The 19596-nt window shown below is 57.8% G+C and overlaps 8 protein-coding genes across 8 annotated transcripts; 4 read left to right on the top strand and 4 right to left on the bottom strand.

Moving 5' to 3' along the window:
• Window positions 1-130: 130 nt before the first annotated feature.
• Window positions 131-3196, bottom strand: A1Q1_05484 (siderophore-iron transporter; the record flags this gene model as incomplete). The annotated part of the gene is made up of 5 exons (XM_014328122.1): window positions 131-1175; window positions 1233-1377; window positions 1767-2254; window positions 2296-2965; window positions 3031-3196. The coding sequence occupies 5 exons, from the start codon at window positions 3194-3196 to the stop codon at window positions 131-133; spliced, it is 2514 nt and encodes an 837-aa protein (XP_014183597.1).
• A 2168-nt stretch (window positions 3197-5364) lies between these two features.
• On the bottom strand, window positions 5365-5808 carry A1Q1_05483 (uncharacterized protein; the record flags this gene model as incomplete). The annotated part of the gene is made up of 1 exon (XM_014328121.1): window positions 5365-5808. The coding sequence occupies one exon, from the start codon at window positions 5806-5808 to the stop codon at window positions 5365-5367; it is 444 nt and encodes a 147-aa protein (XP_014183596.1).
• A 540-nt stretch (window positions 5809-6348) lies between these two features.
• On the top strand, window positions 6349-7494 carry A1Q1_05482 (uncharacterized protein; the record flags this gene model as incomplete). Its single annotated transcript, XM_014328120.1, has 2 exons — window positions 6349-7120; window positions 7325-7494. The coding sequence occupies 2 exons, from the start codon at window positions 6349-6351 to the stop codon at window positions 7492-7494; spliced, it is 942 nt and encodes a 313-aa protein (XP_014183595.1).
• A 314-nt stretch (window positions 7495-7808) lies between these two features.
• A1Q1_05481 (uncharacterized protein) lies at window positions 7809-9362 on the top strand (the record flags this gene model as incomplete). The annotated part of the gene is made up of 1 exon (XM_014328119.1): window positions 7809-9362. One exon carries the CDS (start codon window positions 7809-7811, stop codon window positions 9360-9362), a length of 1554 nt encoding a protein of 517 aa, XP_014183594.1.
• A 1402-nt stretch (window positions 9363-10764) lies between these two features.
• Window positions 10765-13946, top strand: A1Q1_05480 (uncharacterized protein; the record flags this gene model as incomplete). Its single annotated transcript, XM_014328118.1, has 3 exons — window positions 10765-12108; window positions 12249-13583; window positions 13848-13946. The coding sequence occupies 3 exons, from the start codon at window positions 10765-10767 to the stop codon at window positions 13944-13946; spliced, it is 2778 nt and encodes a 925-aa protein (XP_014183593.1).
• Window positions 13947-14094: 148 nt separating this feature from the next.
• A1Q1_05479 (uncharacterized protein) lies at window positions 14095-14775 on the bottom strand (the record flags this gene model as incomplete). Its single annotated transcript, XM_014328117.1, has 1 exon — window positions 14095-14775. The coding sequence occupies one exon, from the start codon at window positions 14773-14775 to the stop codon at window positions 14095-14097; it is 681 nt and encodes a 226-aa protein (XP_014183592.1).
• Window positions 14776-15489: 714 nt separating this feature from the next.
• Window positions 15490-16323, top strand: A1Q1_05478 (uncharacterized protein; the record flags this gene model as incomplete). The annotated part of the gene is made up of 1 exon (XM_014328116.1): window positions 15490-16323. One exon carries the CDS (start codon window positions 15490-15492, stop codon window positions 16321-16323), a length of 834 nt encoding a protein of 277 aa, XP_014183591.1.
• Window positions 16324-18187: 1864 nt separating this feature from the next.
• Window positions 18188-19025, bottom strand: A1Q1_05477 (uncharacterized protein; the record flags this gene model as incomplete). Its single annotated transcript, XM_014328115.1, has 3 exons — window positions 18188-18577; window positions 18631-18717; window positions 18786-19025. The coding sequence occupies 3 exons, from the start codon at window positions 19023-19025 to the stop codon at window positions 18188-18190; spliced, it is 717 nt and encodes a 238-aa protein (XP_014183590.1).
• Between the last annotated feature and the right edge of the window lie 571 nt (window positions 19026-19596).

The raw sequence follows: 19596 nt of genomic DNA, 5'->3' as shown, positions 1-19596 counted from the left end.
GGCCATTGGCAGCGGTTCTTTCATCTGCGAGCTATGAACGATGTAGTGTACTATGTCTAAGGTATCGAGTGATGGCTGAGGAAGCGGACGAAGGACCGAAAGACTCCAATCATCAAACGTGACTAGGAGGCTACTGGATAACACAGAAGTGTCTGGACTCGGCCGGAGCTGGCGTCTCTGCATCCGGGATGTGCGGGAGGTACTCGTTCAGCTCCCGAGTACTTGCCAAGAACTGCAGTAGCTCCAGGGTGATCACAAGGCTTCTTATGTCAATCTGGAATTGGCTCATTTCAGAACTGAAGGCGTCAGCCACATATTGTGGAGTCGGAGTCGTGGAGTTCGCAATCTCGTCTCTGAGCTGGAGGACCGACTCGTAATTCGCTATGTAGGATTTCTGCATCGAGGCCGCCAATTTGCGTAGTTTGAACAGTCCAGGTTGGATACTGGTCTGGGGCGGCGTAGGCAGATCGACTTTGGGTCCGAGATCACGACGACCTTTAAGAGGGGCGAAATGGGGTCGGGGCGGAGGGACCAGGATGTTGATATCGTGAAGGACCAGCACACAAGCGATACCGATAGCCATGACAACGCAGCTGGCGATGAGAGAATTGCGCTGAACGTCGTTGTATGCTTGTTGAATTGCAGATCTCTCCCTACTTCCAATAGCGTACGAGAGATGCTGCTTAAGCAGAGGATGGGTTCTTTCGGCGCTCAGGACAGCTTCAGCGGAAAGATACCTCTTTGGGCCGTTCGGTAGAACGCTGGTCCACATCTTGTCGGAAACAGTAGCTCCGACCATTCCGCCGAGCCTCTCAGCCAGACTAAGGAAAGCAAGGATGACGGCGCTGTCATCTGCTGAGGCGTAGTACAGCACGGCTACTTCCTTCACAGCTTGAAATGACGAACGTGAAACGGCCATAATGGATTGCCCGACAGCGAAGAGCACAATGCCGACGACAGGCTCGCCCTTTGGAGCGCAGACCATGATGATTCCTCCTACGATGTAACAGGGAACAGCATACCTGATGAAAGGTGTCACATGTCCGAACCGGCGGATATAGCTGCCGACGAAAAGCATCGCCACCACCTCGACAACGGTAGTCGCCGAGGTGATGTGGCGAGCGTTCGACTTTGACAAACCCAATGATACCTGAAGATAGGGGTGCAAGTTGGTGCTCCAACACCCATGGGCCACTGGCGATAAGCACATAAGCTTCTCTTCCAACACTCACGTCTCCAGAGCAGACATAGAGCACAGGTTCCTAAAATCATCCGCCCTTGAAGCGGCCGCAATACACTCTCCTCTTGCCGCCAATTCGAACCGGTGGAGTTCGATTTGCTGGCGATTCTCACCACAACCGTTTTCAGCCAGCTGGGCTGAGTCGTGATCCGGACGCCATCAAAGAATATGGTGCGTGGGTTCTTAATCAAGTTAATCAAGGACTCGATTTTTCGGAGAACCCAATTATTGAAGTAGGGGTTCTTCAAGCCGAGCAAGAACGCCGTCAGGCTGCAAAGCAGAACGGCCGGCGGAAGGACCGCAAACCAGGGAGTGACGTCCATCTGCAGGAGCCATAGAAGAACGAAGAGACTCAGCAAGAGTACAAGGGGAACAAATGTTGAAAAGGGCAGTCCAAAACGCAAAAGTCTACTCCATGAGCGTCTGCTCGCCTTCGATCCGCCGAGCCGACGGATTACGAGTTTGAGTGGCTTCGGTTTGGGTATGTGCTCCCGACATTTCTGCAGAAAGCCAGCTAACAGCCCACCTAGTACAGGCACTATCCCAGCAAATGCGGCAATTGCAGGACGCATCTCTGAGCTTTGAGAATCTCTGCGTAAGGCGGGTACCGAGAAGGCTGTAAGAGCCCATGGGGTGAAGACAACGGCGTAGGCGAGGGAACGATTTCTTAAACTTATAGTGTCAGACACCAGAATCGTGACGATCAGCCGAATTCCCGTGAAGCCAATGCCGTAGAACACCTGCCCGGCACTCAATGTTGCCAGGTTTCGAGTTACTGCAAAGAGCACGAGGCCCAATACCGCGAAGCCGAGTGCCACAGTAAGCCCTTGAGCGCGGCTGAGAAACTCGGAGGCGACAGCCATCGCTAGACAAGAGGCGACGGTCACGAAGTCAGCGACAACAAATGCCGCATTTCGTTTCTGCTCTCCATCAAACAGAGCAATGGAGGGCGTGACCACACCATTCCATATAATGCTGTGTTGGAAAGCGTTGGCCGCGCATGTAACCCAGATCCTGCGAAACGATGATGAGCTCTAAGCTTGACTGAGACTCACAATGTGATCAGCACACTCAATTTGCCCCGATTCCACGGCTTCTCCGACATTCCACCTCCGCATTTGCGCGCCCAGATGGATAAGTGCCCACTCGTACGCTGGACTTGAAGTGCGCAGTAGTTTACATCTTCAAGAGCTGCGAAGAAATCACTGAGCACTTGGCGTCGATCTTGGGTGGCTCCTGACGCCTGTCCATAGTCCCTGGCCAACGAGTCCGCTATGTCATCAAATCGTCCGAACCTATGGCACTCTGTTACAGCAACGCCCTCACGCCAAAGGGCTGTAATCCAGGGCTGCAGAGCGCGGATTTCGTCGGTCATCCGGAATTGCTGGAAAAGCTTGTCGCAGTCGATTTGATCAGACTTTGGGGTGGCATCTTGCTCAATAGGCGGCCCAGCAGATACGATGTTGCTGCCATGAGCGACGTGGATAGCTCGGGCACCCTCCTGTGGCTGGATATCTGGACACCTGGCTGACAGGTCGCTAGGAGGTTGAAGCGCAACGCGAACGTCCGGAGCGCTACACTGATTGTGAATGCCACTGTCTCCCGCTTCCATCGTATCGGACACAACCCCTTGCTGATGAGTGTCTGCCTGTGAGGAAGACGGTTGAGAACAGTCTCGTTGCGGATTGGTGTCTGCGTGATTGGGTGTTACGGCCAAAGTAGTCCCTTTTGAGTAGAGATATTGGCTGCCAGGAGAGACAAGGCTTCGGAGTCGTGCTGAGCCTGCGGACTTCGGGACTGGCCATCTTGCTGGACAGATTGCGGGGCGTCGAAACCATCTGGCCGGACACCGAGGTCGGTCAACGGAATAGGGTGATCCATTGCTTTGCCTGGCTTCGGGTATCGTGGAATGAGTTCATCGTTGAAAATCAAAAGATGGGAGAAGACACCCGTCATCTGTCAGTGTGGGGCGGTACCAGGTGAACTGGACCCATGGTGGCAGGGCGAAAAGAGCGACAAGACTAAGGCTGTCGCACCTAAGCCGCACGGGAGACGCTTCGCGACGTCGGCTCCATGCTACTGTACAGCTCATCGTTTCTGGGATGTAATGCACCTCAAGCCCGAGGTTTGCCCATCACTCCTCAGCTCTTCCCTTGGACGTCCTAATACTAGATCTGTCACAGTTTGTGAAGTCTATACTCCTCCTCCCCGTTGAACACAGCCTGTGGACGCTACTGCAGAGAGGGCCACCGCTTAACCCATGGACCATAGCTGATGTACAGCCACAGCGATTCCGAGTGGGCTGTCTCTGAAAGGGTCAGGCTGTTTCGTGTCGTGGTCATTGTCTGAGCCTGAGCGGGGACTCGTTCGAGAGCAGGCACGAGCGCAGTGGCTTGCGCACCGATACTCTCCGCCTCGAATTTTGGCACTGTCGGCCGTGACTGTTATCCCCGCTCATACTCTAACCCCCCTTCTCTTATGTGGCGGGAAGCTGTGGGTCCGAACTGGGGCATGGGATGCTGAAAGGGGGGGGGGGGAAGTTGGTGAGAGTTCAAGTTGAGAACCCTTGCACGAACGCTTTCTCCGAATATCCCGAATTACCTCCATTGTTCTGATAAGGATAAGCAAGCTGGAAAGATCGGTGGCTTGTGCCGGGACCTACGGAACGCCGTGGCTGGGTCTTTTCAGCGGACTGGGGGTTTTGGGTCTCATGCACCAATGAGCGAAACTATGCGGCCGGTCCTCGGACAATGTCCCAAAGCAAGGATATCGCCCGGAGCTGGCTTCCGCGCTCCAGGGTCTGACGCACGCGTCTTTAGCAAGGCATTCACGAACTGAGTCAAACTCAATCATGCACTGACCTTCCGTCTTGCCAGGGACCCCGATGAGCGCCCTACAGGGCACTATTGATGAGTTTTAGATCGCCGAGATATGATGGCAATGCAAGCACGATGCCTACCACACTTTCCTGGTCGTTCCATTCACATCGAGGATGCATTGGAGCAGATATTCATCGTTGTCCCATCACAAACGGTAGGCTAACATATGCGAACAATTGCCAGGGCCCCAGCGAGGAGGGTGCCCGAGAGCACCGCAGTTCTGCCTGCCGCGCTAGGCTTGCCCTGTCCTGCAGCAGTTGCGGCACTCAGAAATGATTTCCTTGGGTGGCCTCATTGCATATCTGCACAGCTTTGGGAACAGAGCATGTCTCTCTGTATAGATAAGACGAAGACGTCGGGGCACCAATTATCTCGGTGACTTGAGGGAGGTCAATTCATTGTTATTGTGCACACTTGCCGAGACGTGGAGGTGACTCCTCAGCCCTGACCCGAAAGAGGCAGCCGCTTGGTGGGTCCGGTCGTTTCGGACCAGCCTCCGCTGGAGCCCAACGCCTGAGTGCACATTAACCAGCGTGAGCCAACGTGCAGTTTCAACATGGTATTCTCAAGGTGGCAGAGGTTTCATTCCGCAGACAGGGCTCGAGCCCTCCGCTCCTCCCCGTGCGCGCGCTGCGCAAGATAATGATCGTAGATTGCCCGTCTGATTGCACTTATGAGTCTAACCCTCAGCAGCATCAACCGCTCACTGTCCCGGATGGAAAGATGGTTGCGCGGCGGGCGGTAGGAGTGTTGACCAGGATAGCTCGCGCCCTCGCGGAGCGTCGGGTGCCGCGCCCCACAAATCGAACCCTCGGGACAGTCGGGGTGAGGACCGTGAACGGGCGAGCCCTGGCAGCCGCGGCACACGCGTTTGAAGGGCGACTTCAGCTCGCAGGACGTGCAGATAAGAAGCCCCGGACTGTGGATGTGTACGAAGGACCTGAACTGCTGTTGTCTCTCGTCCCGGATGCACTTCGAGCACGTTCGGCCGGTCCAGATCAACGCCTTGTCGCCTCGTGCCTGGCGCTCGGACCGCGGAGCTGGGACCTCTGACCCCGACTCAGGTCGGCGTGACGTCTCCTCAGCCTCAGATGGCTTCGGCGGTGGCGCAGGGATGCCAAGAGACAACGATGCGTGGGGACTGGAGGGAGCTGATCCAGGCGACTCCGCGAACCGTCGGAGCTGGCCCCGAAGAGGTTGCGGCAGGAGCGTGGTAATGGGGATAGGGTCGGTGGCTTCAAGAGTCTACTCCAGCAACGGCGGAGGTGAGTCGATGTCCTCCGGGAAGCGAGATAGCAGAGACAGCCTGGAATCGAGCCCACGGATGGCTGCGATGATCCGCCTGAACATTTGGAGATGGCGGGTGTCCGTGGCTGCCCTTCGAGGACGGCTCTCGGGTTCCACCTGGTGCTGCTGCATTGTCGCTTGATCCAGGATCCTGCCGTAGTAGGCGGTTCCATCGTCGTCGAGCAGAATGGTAAAGCAGTCGCGCCGTTGCTTCATGTGCACATGTATCCAAGCCTTGCCCGCGAAGATGCGATGTAGCTGGCACAGCTCGCAGGTCACTGAAGGGCCAGCCGATTCTGGGGATACTGACGAGTCGTCTTCTGCATTGGCGCTTTGGGCGTTTCCTGCTTGCACTACCGTGGTGTCGTCGTTGTGTATGGGGCTGAATAGGTCGATATCCATGATGGGTGGTTCACAAGTGCTATGCAGTACTCCGACAACGTTTTGCGGAGTCTGCCCGCGCGTACTCGGTGTCAGGTTCGGACCGACCTCCACCATGGTACAGTCAGTGTTGTGGTCCGCGATGGGAGCTGCAACATCAGTGACCAGCAAAGCAAGCCGGCAAGCGGGCCCAGTGCTCGTTACGAGAGTCGGTACCTGGTATACACGAGGCTCGTGTTATCTCATCCACCGGATGACGAAATACTGCTAGCTTCGACGGGATGCTGGGGATAGGGTGTAGGATGGGAGGGGCAGTCGTTTCACGCACAACGATATCGCATGTGTTGCTTTAGCATGACATGACATGCAATCCGTCGTCCGCACTGTCATATCGTGATACAAACAGGCTATCCGCCAGGTGCAGAATGCAGCCTCCTTCGCGGAGCAACAAGCTGCCGGTGTAGAATCAGCGATGACACAGAGTCTTCTCATCCTCTCCATCCCGCCCAACTGCGTTTCTGGACCTCGCAAGCGTCCCTGCGTCGTTGATCGATACTCAAGATGTCGCGCCGACCAGGACAGATCGACCTTGGCGACTCCGATAACATCCCCCGGCTGTCCACTGCGAGGTACACCGGGGCGCCGGTCGAATGCGAGTTATGTTCATGGCACGAGCGGTACCCTCTGAAGTCATTCTGCCATGTCCACAACGTCGAGTTCGGGGACTGCTTCACTTTCGGCCCGTCTACCGACCGACCATGGCTCGCCTACTCGGAGGACAGCTCGAGGATGGCCGCCAGGGCAACGCCCGACCAGCCCGACACGGTGCCGCTGGATGTAAGACGGCGCCAGAACCAGCTCGCGATCGCAGTCATTGACACCATCCGCCGTGCTCTGGGCGACTTTAATGAGCGCCGTCCTCTCCAGCCTTCGCTTCCGGTGCTGGGTCAACGACCGCCCGCCCCAAGAGACCCTCCACAACTCTCACCTCGGTTGGACGGGGCGCCGATATGGACGGGCCGATCCTGCAATCACTGCAGCCTGAACAACGACTATGGGTCCTACGTTCACATCCACATGCCGGAGCGTGGTCTGTGCTGGACGTTTGGGGAGCGCGGAGACAGGGCCGTCTCGATCCCTGGGCCGCTGCACTTTCCGCTAGGAACGGAGGAGACGGAGGAGTGTAGGCTCAAACGGCGTACCTGGCTAGAGGGCCGGGTCAGGCACACAGTGATGCTGTTCTACTGGGAGCAGAACCACCTCGCCCGGCACCGGCGGGACTGGCGCCGGAGACTGAAGCAGGAGAAACTCGAGGGCGTCGAGCCTAGTCCAGGTGAATCACATTGGACGGAGGACGGCAAATGGAGACATCGCTGCTGTCATCCAGACCGTATGATGGATTTCGGATATCGTTTCGTTCGTAACTATAGCTCGTCGACATGCAGTGAGTAGTGCGGCATCAACTCGGCCATCGCTTGGTGCGCGAGGAAATCGCAAGGACCATGTATGCAGCGACTCCTGGATCACGTTACCGCAGCACATGGTGCACTTGTCGCTGGCGGGATGGGTGCTACCAACACATGTGCCAACGGTAGGGTGCGAGTGACTGACATTGCCGTACCTGGCGGCTTATCAAAGCAGTGCCGATATCTTCGTAAACGAGTGGCCCAACGAGAACCGAGTCTTGCAATCGCCCCAGCCGGATAGTTTGTGTCAGAGGAGTCGTGCTCGCTTGTCATCGGATCTCCGTCCGCCTGGATGTGATTGCGGCGGCGTAGGCCTCTAGCGTGCGAGGGTAATAGCCATGGAGACGTCCCCCCGGTTGGATGCCTAATTACGGAGCTGCTGTGCGGGAGAGTGGTCTTCGCCTGGCGGATATAAGACGCGGAGGGGATAGCCTTGTGTTCATGACAGGACAAGCCCGTCTATCCGACTTATACCAGGTGAGTGACTCGACATCGCACTGCCGGCTGATCTTAGGCATATTGGAATCATTCGATACCCATCGACAATCAGACAGCATGTTCATGCTCACTCGACTTCTGGCCATATCTTGGTTAGTCACGGTTGTCTCCGTAACGGCGTGGCCCATCCAACAAGTTTCCTCAAGCGTGCCTCGGAAACGAGCAATTGACCTCACTTTCCGGCTACCTTCTCCTTCTCGTATCTGCTCCGCTGGAGCCGATGAGAGCGACCCAAGGCGGACGGTGTTCGTAGCGCCTGAGAATGACCAGGAGGAGACTGCCATCTGGGAGCGGGAAGAGGGGGAACTGCCTTCGGAGGAGGTTGATGACCTTGAGGAGTGGCTCGCGCAAACTCCAGACAGCCACATCAACTACCTCGAACAGGGGCAGTACGAAAATCGCTGGCGGCGACCAGGAGGCAGCATCGAGTTCGTCATCATGGCTGACCGGAGATTGCCTATTGAGGCCACCCAGCTCGTCATCGGTAATTGGGTCAATGTCCTCGGACATCACCGCGAAGCCAATGCTGTAGCTCCGGCTGGAACGCTCACCCTCACACGTGGCAACATCCGCATCGCGCTCCGACCTGTTCCCGATCGCGTAGATCAAGCAATCCAGCCCCGACACTTAATTGTGGACGCCGATTCAGATGACGACTTGGAAGGCGTGGAGATTGACCCGATGGAGCAAGAGAGAATGGCGCAAATCAACGGCACCGGCATGCCTTTCGAGGACTTTCAATTCGCGCCGAACGAAACCCCGCAGAACTACTTCGATTACCTTGGTCAGATTGGGGGCGTACCGACGTACGGCTCCCGGTCCAGACGCAGGCGACGTACCTTTGGCCTTCTGAGACACATCTGGGAGACTCTCTTCGGCAACACGAAACCACCACCCATTGAGAGACCTCCACCGTACACGGCGATCTGCGGTTGCCAGCGGGTTATGAAGGTCGTTGATCTCGGAGCCGAGGTACAGCGCCTGCAGCTGAATGACCTCGACCTGATGCCGTATGCCAGTGACGATCCGCGCGAGCACGGCCGAATGGACGAGTACCTGGGTAAGCTGCAGAACATTTCAGTGGCTGCCACGAGTGAGGAGAAGGCGCGCGCGATCGCGTCGCTCTTGCGACTCAGCGACGAACCACCCTCGTACATGGTCACGGAACTCGACGAGGAGATCAAGGCGTGCGGAACTGGGGCCAAACTAGTCAAGCGCAAGCCGCCCAAGGGCCTCGCGAGCGAGCGTTGGGAGGATGATCGCTGGAATCATCAGCTGTCGGAGAGCGACGTCCGCGAGCTCTTCAACGATCTGCGGCGCAATGGACTCGCGCGTGTTGACCCGAGCTTCCAATCTTTCCGCGTCGGCAACGCGTACGTGTCGTGGTCGTCCAAGTTCTCGGACGACCATTATGCTGCGCCATCCCGCGAGGAGATCCTACCGTTCGTCCGCATGTTCCTCGAACGCGTTAGCTGGGGCGAGCAGGAGGGTGGCCTCTGGTGGAAACCTTGGAGGCCGAATTATTGGAGCTCGTCGTACCGAGACATTGTCTTTGGCCAGAAGACGATGCGTCTCTGTATCAGCAACCGGCCGAAGCGCTGTTTAAAGTAGATCCGCAATGCAACATCGTGACAGGGAACGACTCAGAGCAGGAGTTACGTTGACAGCGAATGGCGGCTCCATGATGTCAGAATAGCCTGGGTTGCCCTGCGTAGCCTGCGATGAGGATTTCTCATCCCCTTCCTGGCGTCAGTATTAGCCGTTATCAAGGTGCCATGAAAGCGGATGTCGGTTCATGTGTTGGGCAGGCAGAGTGGCAAGAGTGGTGAACTGTTGACGTCGGTTGACGCGATGGTTGTGAGCGTGAATATCCGGCGTAGTCGCCCGTGGGAAATTAAGAGACGGGGTGGAGGTGAGGAGCCAAACGGTACGACGGTCCGAGGATCCGATCCTCGACCACGACCAACCCCATCAACCAATTCACTCAAACCCTGCTGGACCCTCTCGCTTTGCCTATTCTGGTCCGCGCCTTGACTTTCTACCTCTCGTGAACAAGAAGCACGGCGCAGCCTTCTGCAGTGAACTCTGCGTTGGGGTCCGTCTCTCTTTGGTCGACCGCCAGTTGAGAATGTGGGCATCGCTCACGTCAGTCAGCGGGCAACACTAGCCGCGATATGTGGGAGCACACGAGCCATCCGCAGCACAAATATCTCTGTTGAGTGTTGCGCGGGATCCGCGACGCGACGCGATAGATGTATACGGTACGCTCGCCGAAATGACTACCCCACCCACTGGGAATACGCAACATCCGTCCGTGTTCGGCACCGTCCATCCAATGTTCGGCATGACCTTGCACCGCTTTGCGCGATTGATCTGTCCTCCAGATATCCGCATCAAGCATAACCCTTCATCGATGATGCCCTTGACGACCGACAGAGTAAGACAACCCCTCTCGAGCTCGCTCGGTGCTGCGCTCGGCTCGGCGAAGGAGGCATGTTCTCTTCCGGCGTGTTTCCCAGGATTCCATCGATTAAGCCAGGGTTCACGTGATCCGCGGGTGGCTACGGAAGGGCCCCAGCCAGGGCATTGCCTACTGATTGTTCCTGAACAGCGTCATAGCTCATCCTAGCGTCTTTTCACTTTGCGCGCGAGCTTGTTGCTTGCACCAAACCCCAGGGAGGGAACGCAACGGAGAAAGCCGAGCGATAATTAACGGGAGCTAGCGCTCTCAAACGCATGGTGCCCGATCGCAAGCAATCCATGCCCGCTCACCTCGAGCACCACGCGTCCTCTCCCTTCGCCGGCGCGTCGGCTCACACGCCGTATCCGTCGCACACGATGCTTAGACTTCACGCTTCCGAGCATTGCCCACTGGAGCATTACGTTACGTGCCTGGTCGCGTCTCCGACTCGTGTGCCGCGTAGTACTCGCCGAGGCCGAGCAACAAACGCGACGAACGGTGCCGATATAAACATTCGAAGCCTCTTGGTGCCCCTCCCCACGACCCCGCACTATGTGGTCACTCCTCCCCTTCCTAGCCTGCGTGGCTGCGCAGGTCAAGATCATACCCTCCCCAGTCCAGCACACCGGCAACGTCGATGCCTGCCAGGGCTACGTCCTCAAGGTCACCCAGAGCGATGTCGGCCTTGACGGCGAGCTGACCCTCAAGGGCCAGTGCAACGCCTACGGACCCGACTACGAGAAGCTGAAGCTCACTGTCCGCCACGAGACGGCCGACCGTCTCCGCGTCCACATCGCCGACGCCGATGGCAAGGCCCACACTGTCCCCGACGATGTCGTTCAGCAAGGTTGGCCCAAGCTCGGCTCCGGCCAGAAGGAGTCGAACCTCCAGTTCGACTACGTCGAGGACCCGTTCTCGTTCAAGATCACGCGCAAGTCTGACGGCGATGTGCTGTTCGACACGACCGGCCAGCCTCTGATCTTTGAGGAGCAATACCTCCGTGTCAAGTCCAAGCTTGCCGATGGATCAAACCTCCAGGGCCTGTCCCAGCACAACGATAACCTGACCCTGCCAATTTGGGAGGACGGCTACACCCGTACTCTGTGGAACCGCGACGCCGCCGGCCTCCCGACCCACACCAACCTCTACGGCAGCCACCCGATCTACTTCAACCAGAAAGTCGGCGACAAGCCCTCTGCCTCGGGTACGTTCTTCCTCAACTCGAACGGTATGGACGTTAAGTTCCCCGAGAAGGGCAAATGGATCGAGTACAACGTGATTGGCGGCATCGTGGACCTCATGTTCCTCAACGGCCCCACTCCTGGAGAAGTCGCTAAGCAAGCGTCGCAGATCTGGAAGCCGAGCCCGATGGTCCCCTACTGGTCGCTTGGATTCCACTCGTGCCGCTACGGCTACAAGGACATCTTCGAGGTCGCAGAGGTCATCTCCAACTACTCGGCTGCGGGCATCCCCATGCAGACGCAGTGGATGGACATTGACTACATGTACAACAGGTGGATCATGACGCTCGACCCGCCCCGTTTCGCTCTCGACAAGGTCCGCTACGTCGTCGACAAGCTTCACAAGAACGACCAGAACTTCATCGTGATGGTCGACCCGGCCTTGTACAGTGGCTCGGCGAAGGAAAGCGCGGCCAACTACGAGACCTTCCAGAGCGGCTTGAAGCAGAACGTCTTCATGAAGTATCCCGACGGCAACATCTATCAGTCTGTCGTCTGGCCTGGGCCCACAGTCTTCCCCGATTTCACTGCGGAGAACGCCCAGGCTTGGTGGAACTCGGAATTCGACCGTTTCTTCTCCAAAGAGAACGGCGTCAACGTCGACGGCATCTGGTTAGACATGAACGAGGTCGCCACATTTCTGCCATATTTGGAGGTTAGTGCGCTCGCAGAGCACGAAAAACGAGAGGAAAGACGAGTTCTGGAGTAGAAAACTCGTAAGAAGATGTTTGGGTGGTTGTGTGGCGATTTTATTATTTTTTATTTTCCGCCACCAATTTCAATCACTGACGCCAGGCCAACATCTACCGCGTCGCGCGCCTGTTCGGAGCCCCGCCTCGCCGTTCTCGCCCCCGTATTATCCCGCGTACTTTACCCGAGTTCCCCGCCTTCCAGGAGGGCAAGAACATCTCCGACCCCTGGGGCCAGCCGGCCGAGCAGACTCAGCAGCAGCGCTCGTTCGACGTGGACCTCGAGCTCCAGCGGCGCCAGAACGACAACACCTCGGGCCACTACCCGACTTCTGAGGCGGACTACATGTCACCCGGGCTCGACTCGCAGTGGCTTTACCCCCCGTACCGCATCGACAACCGCCGCCTCCGCAAGCCTGCTACCGGCGCGGACCCTTACATCCGCAACATCTCCGACTACACTGCTCGCACGGACCTGGTGCTCGGTAACGGCAGGCGCATGTACGAGGAGCACAACCTGTACGGCTCGCGCCACGCCATCGCTACCCGCAACTCGCTCCTGCACCGCACTCCCGGCGTGCGCCCCTTCACGGTCGCCCGCGCCTCGTTCAGCGGCACCCCCTCCGCGATCTGGATGGGCGACAACCGCGCCTCGTGGGAGCAGTACCGCCAGGTCATCCCGAACATGCTGTCCATGTCGTCCATCTCCGGCGTGGGCGTCGTGGGCGCCGACGTGTGCGGATTTGGGTACAACACGACCGAGACGCTCTGTGCTCGTTGGGCGTGGCTCGGCGCTTTCAACACGTTCTACCGCAACCACGTCGACATCGGGAGCAACTCGCAGGAGTTCTACCGCTGGCCCATCACTGCCGAGGCCGCGCGGCATGCGGGCAAGACCCGCCTCGCACTGCTCGACTACACGTACACGGCCCTGCACAAGCACAGCAGCGACGGCACGCCCGTCATGTGGCCCACGTCGTGGCTGCACCCCAGCCCTGACACGGTCAAGATGGAGAGCCAGTTCTACTACGGACCCTCGCTGCTCGTTGCCCCCGTGCTGGTCGAGAATGCGACGCAGAGCGACATCTGGCTCGCGCCCGGCGAGACGTTCTACGACTATTTCACGTACGAGAGTGTGCAGGGCAATGGGTGGAAGCACCTCGACAACGTGACCTACAACACCATCCCGCTTTACGTCCGTGCCGGCTCCATCCTGCCGCTGCGCAAGGGCGACGCGATGACCACGACGCAGAACGCCAAGCTGCCCTTCGAGATTCGCATCTTCCCCGATGCCCAGGGTAAGGCTTCCGGTGAGCTGTACGTCGACGACGGCGTGTCGCTCGAGCCCAAGGACGTCTCGGACCTCAAGTTTGAGTACGACGGTCGCAAGCTTAAGATCTCGGGAAGCTGCGGTCACCCCGTCCGCATCACTGCTATCGTTGTTGCTGGTCAGAAGGAGGGCCCTGGTAACAACAACGGCCACGGCAATGGAAACGGCCACGGTAACGGCAATGGCAATGGAAACGGCCACGGTAACGGTAACGGTAACGGTAATGGCAATGGCAATGGCAACGGAAATGGCAACGGTCACGGCAACGGCAACGGCAATGGCAACGGCAACGGCAATGGCAACGGCCGCGGCAATGGCAACGGCAATGGCAACGGAAATGGCAAGGGCAACAACGGTAACGGTCTCGGCAACCAGCCCGCGGCCACGCCTGCTGACTACTCCGCCGAGGCCGGCACGCTCACTCTCACCGTTGACGTCAACGTCGACCACGAGCTGGAGATCAACGTTCAGTAGGTAGAAGGTAGTAGTAAGGCAACAGGGATGAATGGTCTGTGCCGAGGGCACAGGCAAAGTGACAAGTCAACCTCTGTGCACAGTCAGTCGATCGCATGCGCATCGTTTCAGCGTCAGCTTCTATCATGCACAGATACATGTCCAGGGTTTACAGCGCCTGTCCCACATTCCCAGCCTCCCGGTGTCGCGCCAGCAGACCGTTCCAGCTCCTCTGCGCCTTCAGCCTTCTCTGCCCTCCGTTACCTCCGTCCCCTCCATCACTGCCCTTTCCGCGGCCACCAGGCTGGAACCCCCTCTGCGCCTCACGGGGCATCATCGCGCTCCACGCAATACCCAGTCCCTCTCGATGCTTCTGAATCGTCCTTGCGTCCCTCCTCGCCTGCTGCTCCAGGGCCCGAATCCTCCCATCGCGCTCCTCAACTACGCGCTCGAGGTATGCGACGTAGTGCCGGGTAAGAGCGAGTTCGGCGTCTCGGTCCCGCAGCTGTGTGCGGAGCGAGGAGAACGTATCCGTCACCCACTCGACGGAGTCGAGGAGATCGGCGGCGCTGTTGCGCTTGAGGTGTAGGAGGAATGAGGAGCGCGTCGCTTGCGCGCCGGCGCCGGGGGGAGGTTGGCCGTGAGGAGGGAGCGGGAAGTTCGAAGGTGAAGGAGACGGCGAGGGCGGGGTTGAGGGCGAGGTTGCGCGCAGAGTTGACGCCGACTGCGGCGTGGAGGGATACGTTGCCGAGCTGCCTGTTGGCGTGTGGACTGTGGTCAGCTGCCACCAAGCATTACTAAGCTTACGCTCATACGGCCGTACCGCCAGTTGCTCGACGGGGAGCGTCATGGTAAATGTGGAGTAGAAAGAATAAGCGGTAGAGAACATGGTCAGAAGTGAAGCGTGAATGAGCGTTGATGAAGAGGGGAGGGAGCGTGCTGGAGACTAGTGCTCTAGTCCCAGTGTGAAACTGAAACGCCATCACTAGAAGACGCCAGCGCATCATGCGCGAATCTGTATCGCAGACCCCATTGTGCGCTTCACCTCCGAAGGCACTGACCCAGCCCACCAGGCTGTTTCCAGTCGCGGATCCAAGATCTGTAGGGTGAGTGTCGTGATCGTCGAACTCCTGATCAGCGAGCGCCAGGATGAAGGTGATCAAGGATTATCGGGCAATCCGAATCCGAGACTTCATTCTGGGGACTGTATTGAGAGTCTGGATTTGTCGTACGCATCGATGGATTCGAGTGCCAGCTGCCGCACGTCGAAGGTGAAGAGAGCGACCGCAAAGGAGGAAGAGTCGAGATCTGTATCCAAACCTCTCCGGACCGAATTGATCCCGCATCTCGGTGTCTTGGCTTATCAGTTCACCCGTGGGAAACCTGCTCACCACATCCGGACATGTCCGGGGTCAGTTACCATCCAGGCTCTCTCCACTCCAACGTCAGGCCCGTCCAACTCTAACTCGGCGACCGATACGACGCCGCCCATCATGGGATACAGGCTCGTGTGGAGCATGTCTGCTCTCTCAACTACTCCATCCTTCATCCCTGAGACGCAACCATGAAGCTGGTCTTCCTGTTGCTCTTCGCTTTCCTCGTTGTCACGGCCCCGCTGGGTGTCTTGGCAGCACCGCTGGATAACGACCTGGCAATATCCACTTTATTGCCAAGCACGTCCTACGAGAAGAATGGGGGCGCTCGCTTCGCTGCGCAGCATAAATTGAAGCATCCCAGCCGACGGTCGCGGCATTCGAAACCAATAGCGACTGCGACGACGCACGTTGACATCGAATCTGAGCTCGATCGCCTCGGTCTCTCCCACCTCGACCTCCAGAACTGGATAACGAACGATGACCCTCAAGCAGTCGAGCGACAATACGCCAAACTGCGCGCGCTCTCCCCCGCCTCGTCCTATCGTGCCAAAGCGCGCGCCCTCGCCTGCCTCGTGAGCATGAGCGACCATCCCCCTCGTAGCCTGGTATGGGAGTACGAATGGTCCATCTTCTACGGCACATACCTCGACGTCTCAACTCACGACGAGCGCACAAGAGAGCTGGTAGAGTACTACTACGACCGCGTGAGGCGGGTGCGTATGCACAGCTCCATTCGCGAGCGTGCTGCTGCCGTCGCGCGCCTCGTCAGCCTCACGGCGAACCCGACACCGGACCTCATCGCACAACTGGAGGGAGAGGTGCCTAGGGACTTTGCGGCGTACGTCTGCTCGACAAAGGAGTGGATGCACCGCGCCGCTGAGGTTATTGCAGGCTGGTTCGAGCCAATACGACGGGTCTTCATGCCAATCATGATCTGCTGGAGGACCATCAGCCCGTACTTCAACATCGCCAAACGTCACTCGGACGCCCTCGGCGCGTTCTTCGCGCCGTATTGGGTGTAGCCGTCCCGTCACTCGTAGAGCATCATGCATCTGTTGTAACAACACAAGTTCCAATTGACGTCAGCGGCGCTTCTTTCGCGTCAGTGGCGTCCATGAGTGTCCTGACAACAGTTTCGAACGAAAACACGCGGATGTGGAGATGCGGAGAGTCTGCCAGCAATGAAACGCGAAACGTGAAACGAATCATGACGAGACATGTTGTGCGGGAGTGACGGCTCATGTTTCTCGACGAGTCAAACGTCAAAGTATCGCGGAAACGCTGATTTCATCGCCGTCTCCGGGACAGATGACGGCAGAGCGGTCTGGGCCCCGCGATGGACGCAGGCTGTGGCCCCGCAATACAGGGTTGCGGAACAGCGTCGTTGTGTCGCATCGAAAGCTTCGAACGCTTCTCGATACCGGCATGCGCGTTTCATCCGAGGTTTTAACTTGTCTGCGGCGGCTCGGAATCAACGTCGTCGTCTGTCAAGTGTCGCTTCCTTTCGGGAAGGGGTTCAGCCGACTGAATCTGCGTGTTGGGAGGCACCGTCATGTGTCTTCTTATCCGCCGCTGGAGACAGAGCTGACACCGAGGAACCGCTTTGAGGTCTTGAATCGTCCTGCACGCTCATGCCCGGTACGTCGAGTGGTGGAAGCATCACTGTCTTCGCAACATTGAAGTTACGGCCTGTTCGCCTCCTCGCCTCAGATCCTTCCTCCAGACTGGGATTCGGATCCGTCGAGGGCCCCTTTCCATCACGAAGCCTCAGTGGCTAAACGTAACGCACAACGGGCGGGACAGGCAGATTGTTCGGATCGAACCGAACCAGCAGATCACGATCGTATCTCGGCGGACAGCCAGCAGGTGCTCCGTCTGCGTCTGTGACCCGAAGGAAAAGGAGATTGACGGCTGGCCGGAGTGCGGCAAGTGTCTCCTGCAGGGAGGGAAGGTCGACCTGGTTGGGCAGTTGGCGAAAGGCCAGCTATCAGCATCACATGGAGGCGGGCAACCGCCTTGGGTGACTTACAACCCAATACCAGTAACGTATCGAGTTGGTGGACCAGACTAGCCAGCCATAATAGGTAGGAAGGGTGGGGCGCAGACCGTGCAGCCTTTGATCACGATCGTAGACAATGCAACGTCAGCGACTGAGCCAACTTTGTTATGGCGTACTGCTCAATGATCTTGTCCAGAGCAGCCAAGAGGAAACAGGCGTTGTCAATTTGACCTTCCGAAGCCATGCGTTCGGCCCACTCGAAGCTTGCTGAGCGGGCTGCCCAGTGGAGGCGGGTGTCGACGAAGGCGGCAGTATCCGGGAACGGTGGAAGGAGGAAGAGCCCGCGTGCCCAGCGTTGGTGGGGTAGGCGACGTTCGGGAGGCGGGATGGTGGGGGGCCGTGATTTCCGGTTCGCGGATGGATGTGGACAGCATTTCTGGAAAGATCGCCGACGACGATGGGTCACTGTGGGGTGGTGTATGAGCGAATGTTGTGGAGAGAGGGTCTGCGCAACGGGGGGGTTAGGACGGTCACTACCTCGGTAGACATCTGCTTGAAGATGCTTCGCCTTTGTTCCCTCTCAAGTCAGCCTACAGTTCCCACCCTTCAGTGGAAGAGTAAACAGAGCTCTGTGAGCCGCCAGTGACCGCAGACCTGTTCGGATTATACGCAACATACGCCCGGGAACTGAATGGCTTCTCGTTCCCCCCTGTAACTCAGTGGCTGGCCTCCATGCTTGTTGCAAACTGACCGGCGGTCTCAATGCTACAGACACACCACCCCCTGTTCGAGATCACGGAGAGAGTGTCATATTGACTGAGGATACACTGTATTGCTATGGGGACTACTATTTGGGGTTGGATTCCGAAGCGTTCTCCGAGCGTGAGTCAAGTGTTGGGGGCCACATTATCATTGCCGAGCTCGTGGACGCTCATGTCAACATCGAGGGGAGGTAGCTCCACAGTGCGCACGACGTTGAACCTTCGCCTCCCTCGTCTAGCGCTCGATGCCTCCTCCAACCTCTGTATCTGCTCCTCCGATGGCTCCTCACTGTCGCGAAACCTCAAACGTTGGACGTACCGAACAACAGGAGGAGCAGGGCGACAGTTCGGGTCGAAGCGCCCAAGCAGGGCTCGATCGTAGCGCGGAGGATCCCCTGCGGGTGCCATGCGTGCGTCTGTTACTCTTCTGAACAGGGTAGTCACGGCTGGGCGAAGGGCAAAGTACGTCTCGTCGAACGAAGGAATGTTCGAGTGGTTGGGGAGCTGGCGGTACGCCTGCGGTTAGTCACAGTTCGCGGTGGTGGTTTTTACGCCAAGGAGTGACTCACTGTCCAGTACCAGCACCGTATAACATTGTTAGACCATGTGGACCAGTCGAAAAACGATGCGAACGTGGGGCGTGAACCGTAGACTCGCTGGTCACGATCGTAGTTGAGACTACATTTTAGTAAGCAAACGACTTGATGACGTACTGCTCGATCACCTTGTCCAGTATGGCAAGGTTGAAGCAGGTGGGGTCGATGCTCTCTCCAGCAGCGGTCTTCTCGGACCATTCAATGCTGGCGTATCGCGCAGCCCAATGAATACGGCTCTCATCGTACACTCTCGAATCGGGGAGTGGGGGTAGGACAAATTCGCCAAGCTGCCAGGTCTCGCGAGGAAGGCGGCGCTCGGGGGGCGGCACAGACGTGCGGGCGTCTGTTGGTGGTCCTGGCGGCAACATTCCGGACGTTTGTTGTGGTGAGGAGGGGGAGAAGTTCTGAAAGTCACCGAAGACGAAGGAGAGAAGGAGTCTTGGAGTTGTTAAACGACTAGCATCGAGATAGTGAACTGCCGAGCTTCCTCAGCCGAGCATGGATTTCTCCTTTGGAGGGCCGTTCTCATCACGCATTGGTCAGCAGAGCTTCGACATGTGGGAAACTCGTTAGCTTTCACGATCCATGCTTGGGAGAGGTGGACGATTGACGGACTTCCTGGCTGCAGGCGAGGTAGTTGCCAGTACCTCGGTTCTATACTGAAGCCTAGTGTGCTGCTGCGCGCTGGCACAGATTCTCCCGTTCTCACCAGCTGAGCTTAGCATGTATGCTAGTGCGTTGACATCAGCGCAATCAAGGATTAGCAGTCAAGAGTTAGTTGTTGTGTTGTAGGCAGGGATAGCTGGTCTGAGTCCACGGATGTCTGACAGCGCCACCAGATAAGATATCAACGTGGGATCCTGTTGGGCGCCCGTGGGAGATCACCCGTTGGTCGCCGCATGGCCCTTCGGCGCCGTCGCCGAGCCATGCTGCGAAGAG

Source organism: Trichosporon asahii (assembly GCF_000293215.1).
Source record: "Trichosporon asahii var. asahii CBS 2479 unplaced genomic scaffold scaffold00005, whole genome shotgun sequence".
Taxonomy (NCBI): Eukaryota; Fungi; Basidiomycota; class Tremellomycetes; order Trichosporonales; family Trichosporonaceae; genus Trichosporon; species Trichosporon asahii.
The sequence above is the reverse complement of the archived record's forward strand: the minus strand, read 5'-3'. Positions and strand labels throughout refer to the sequence as shown.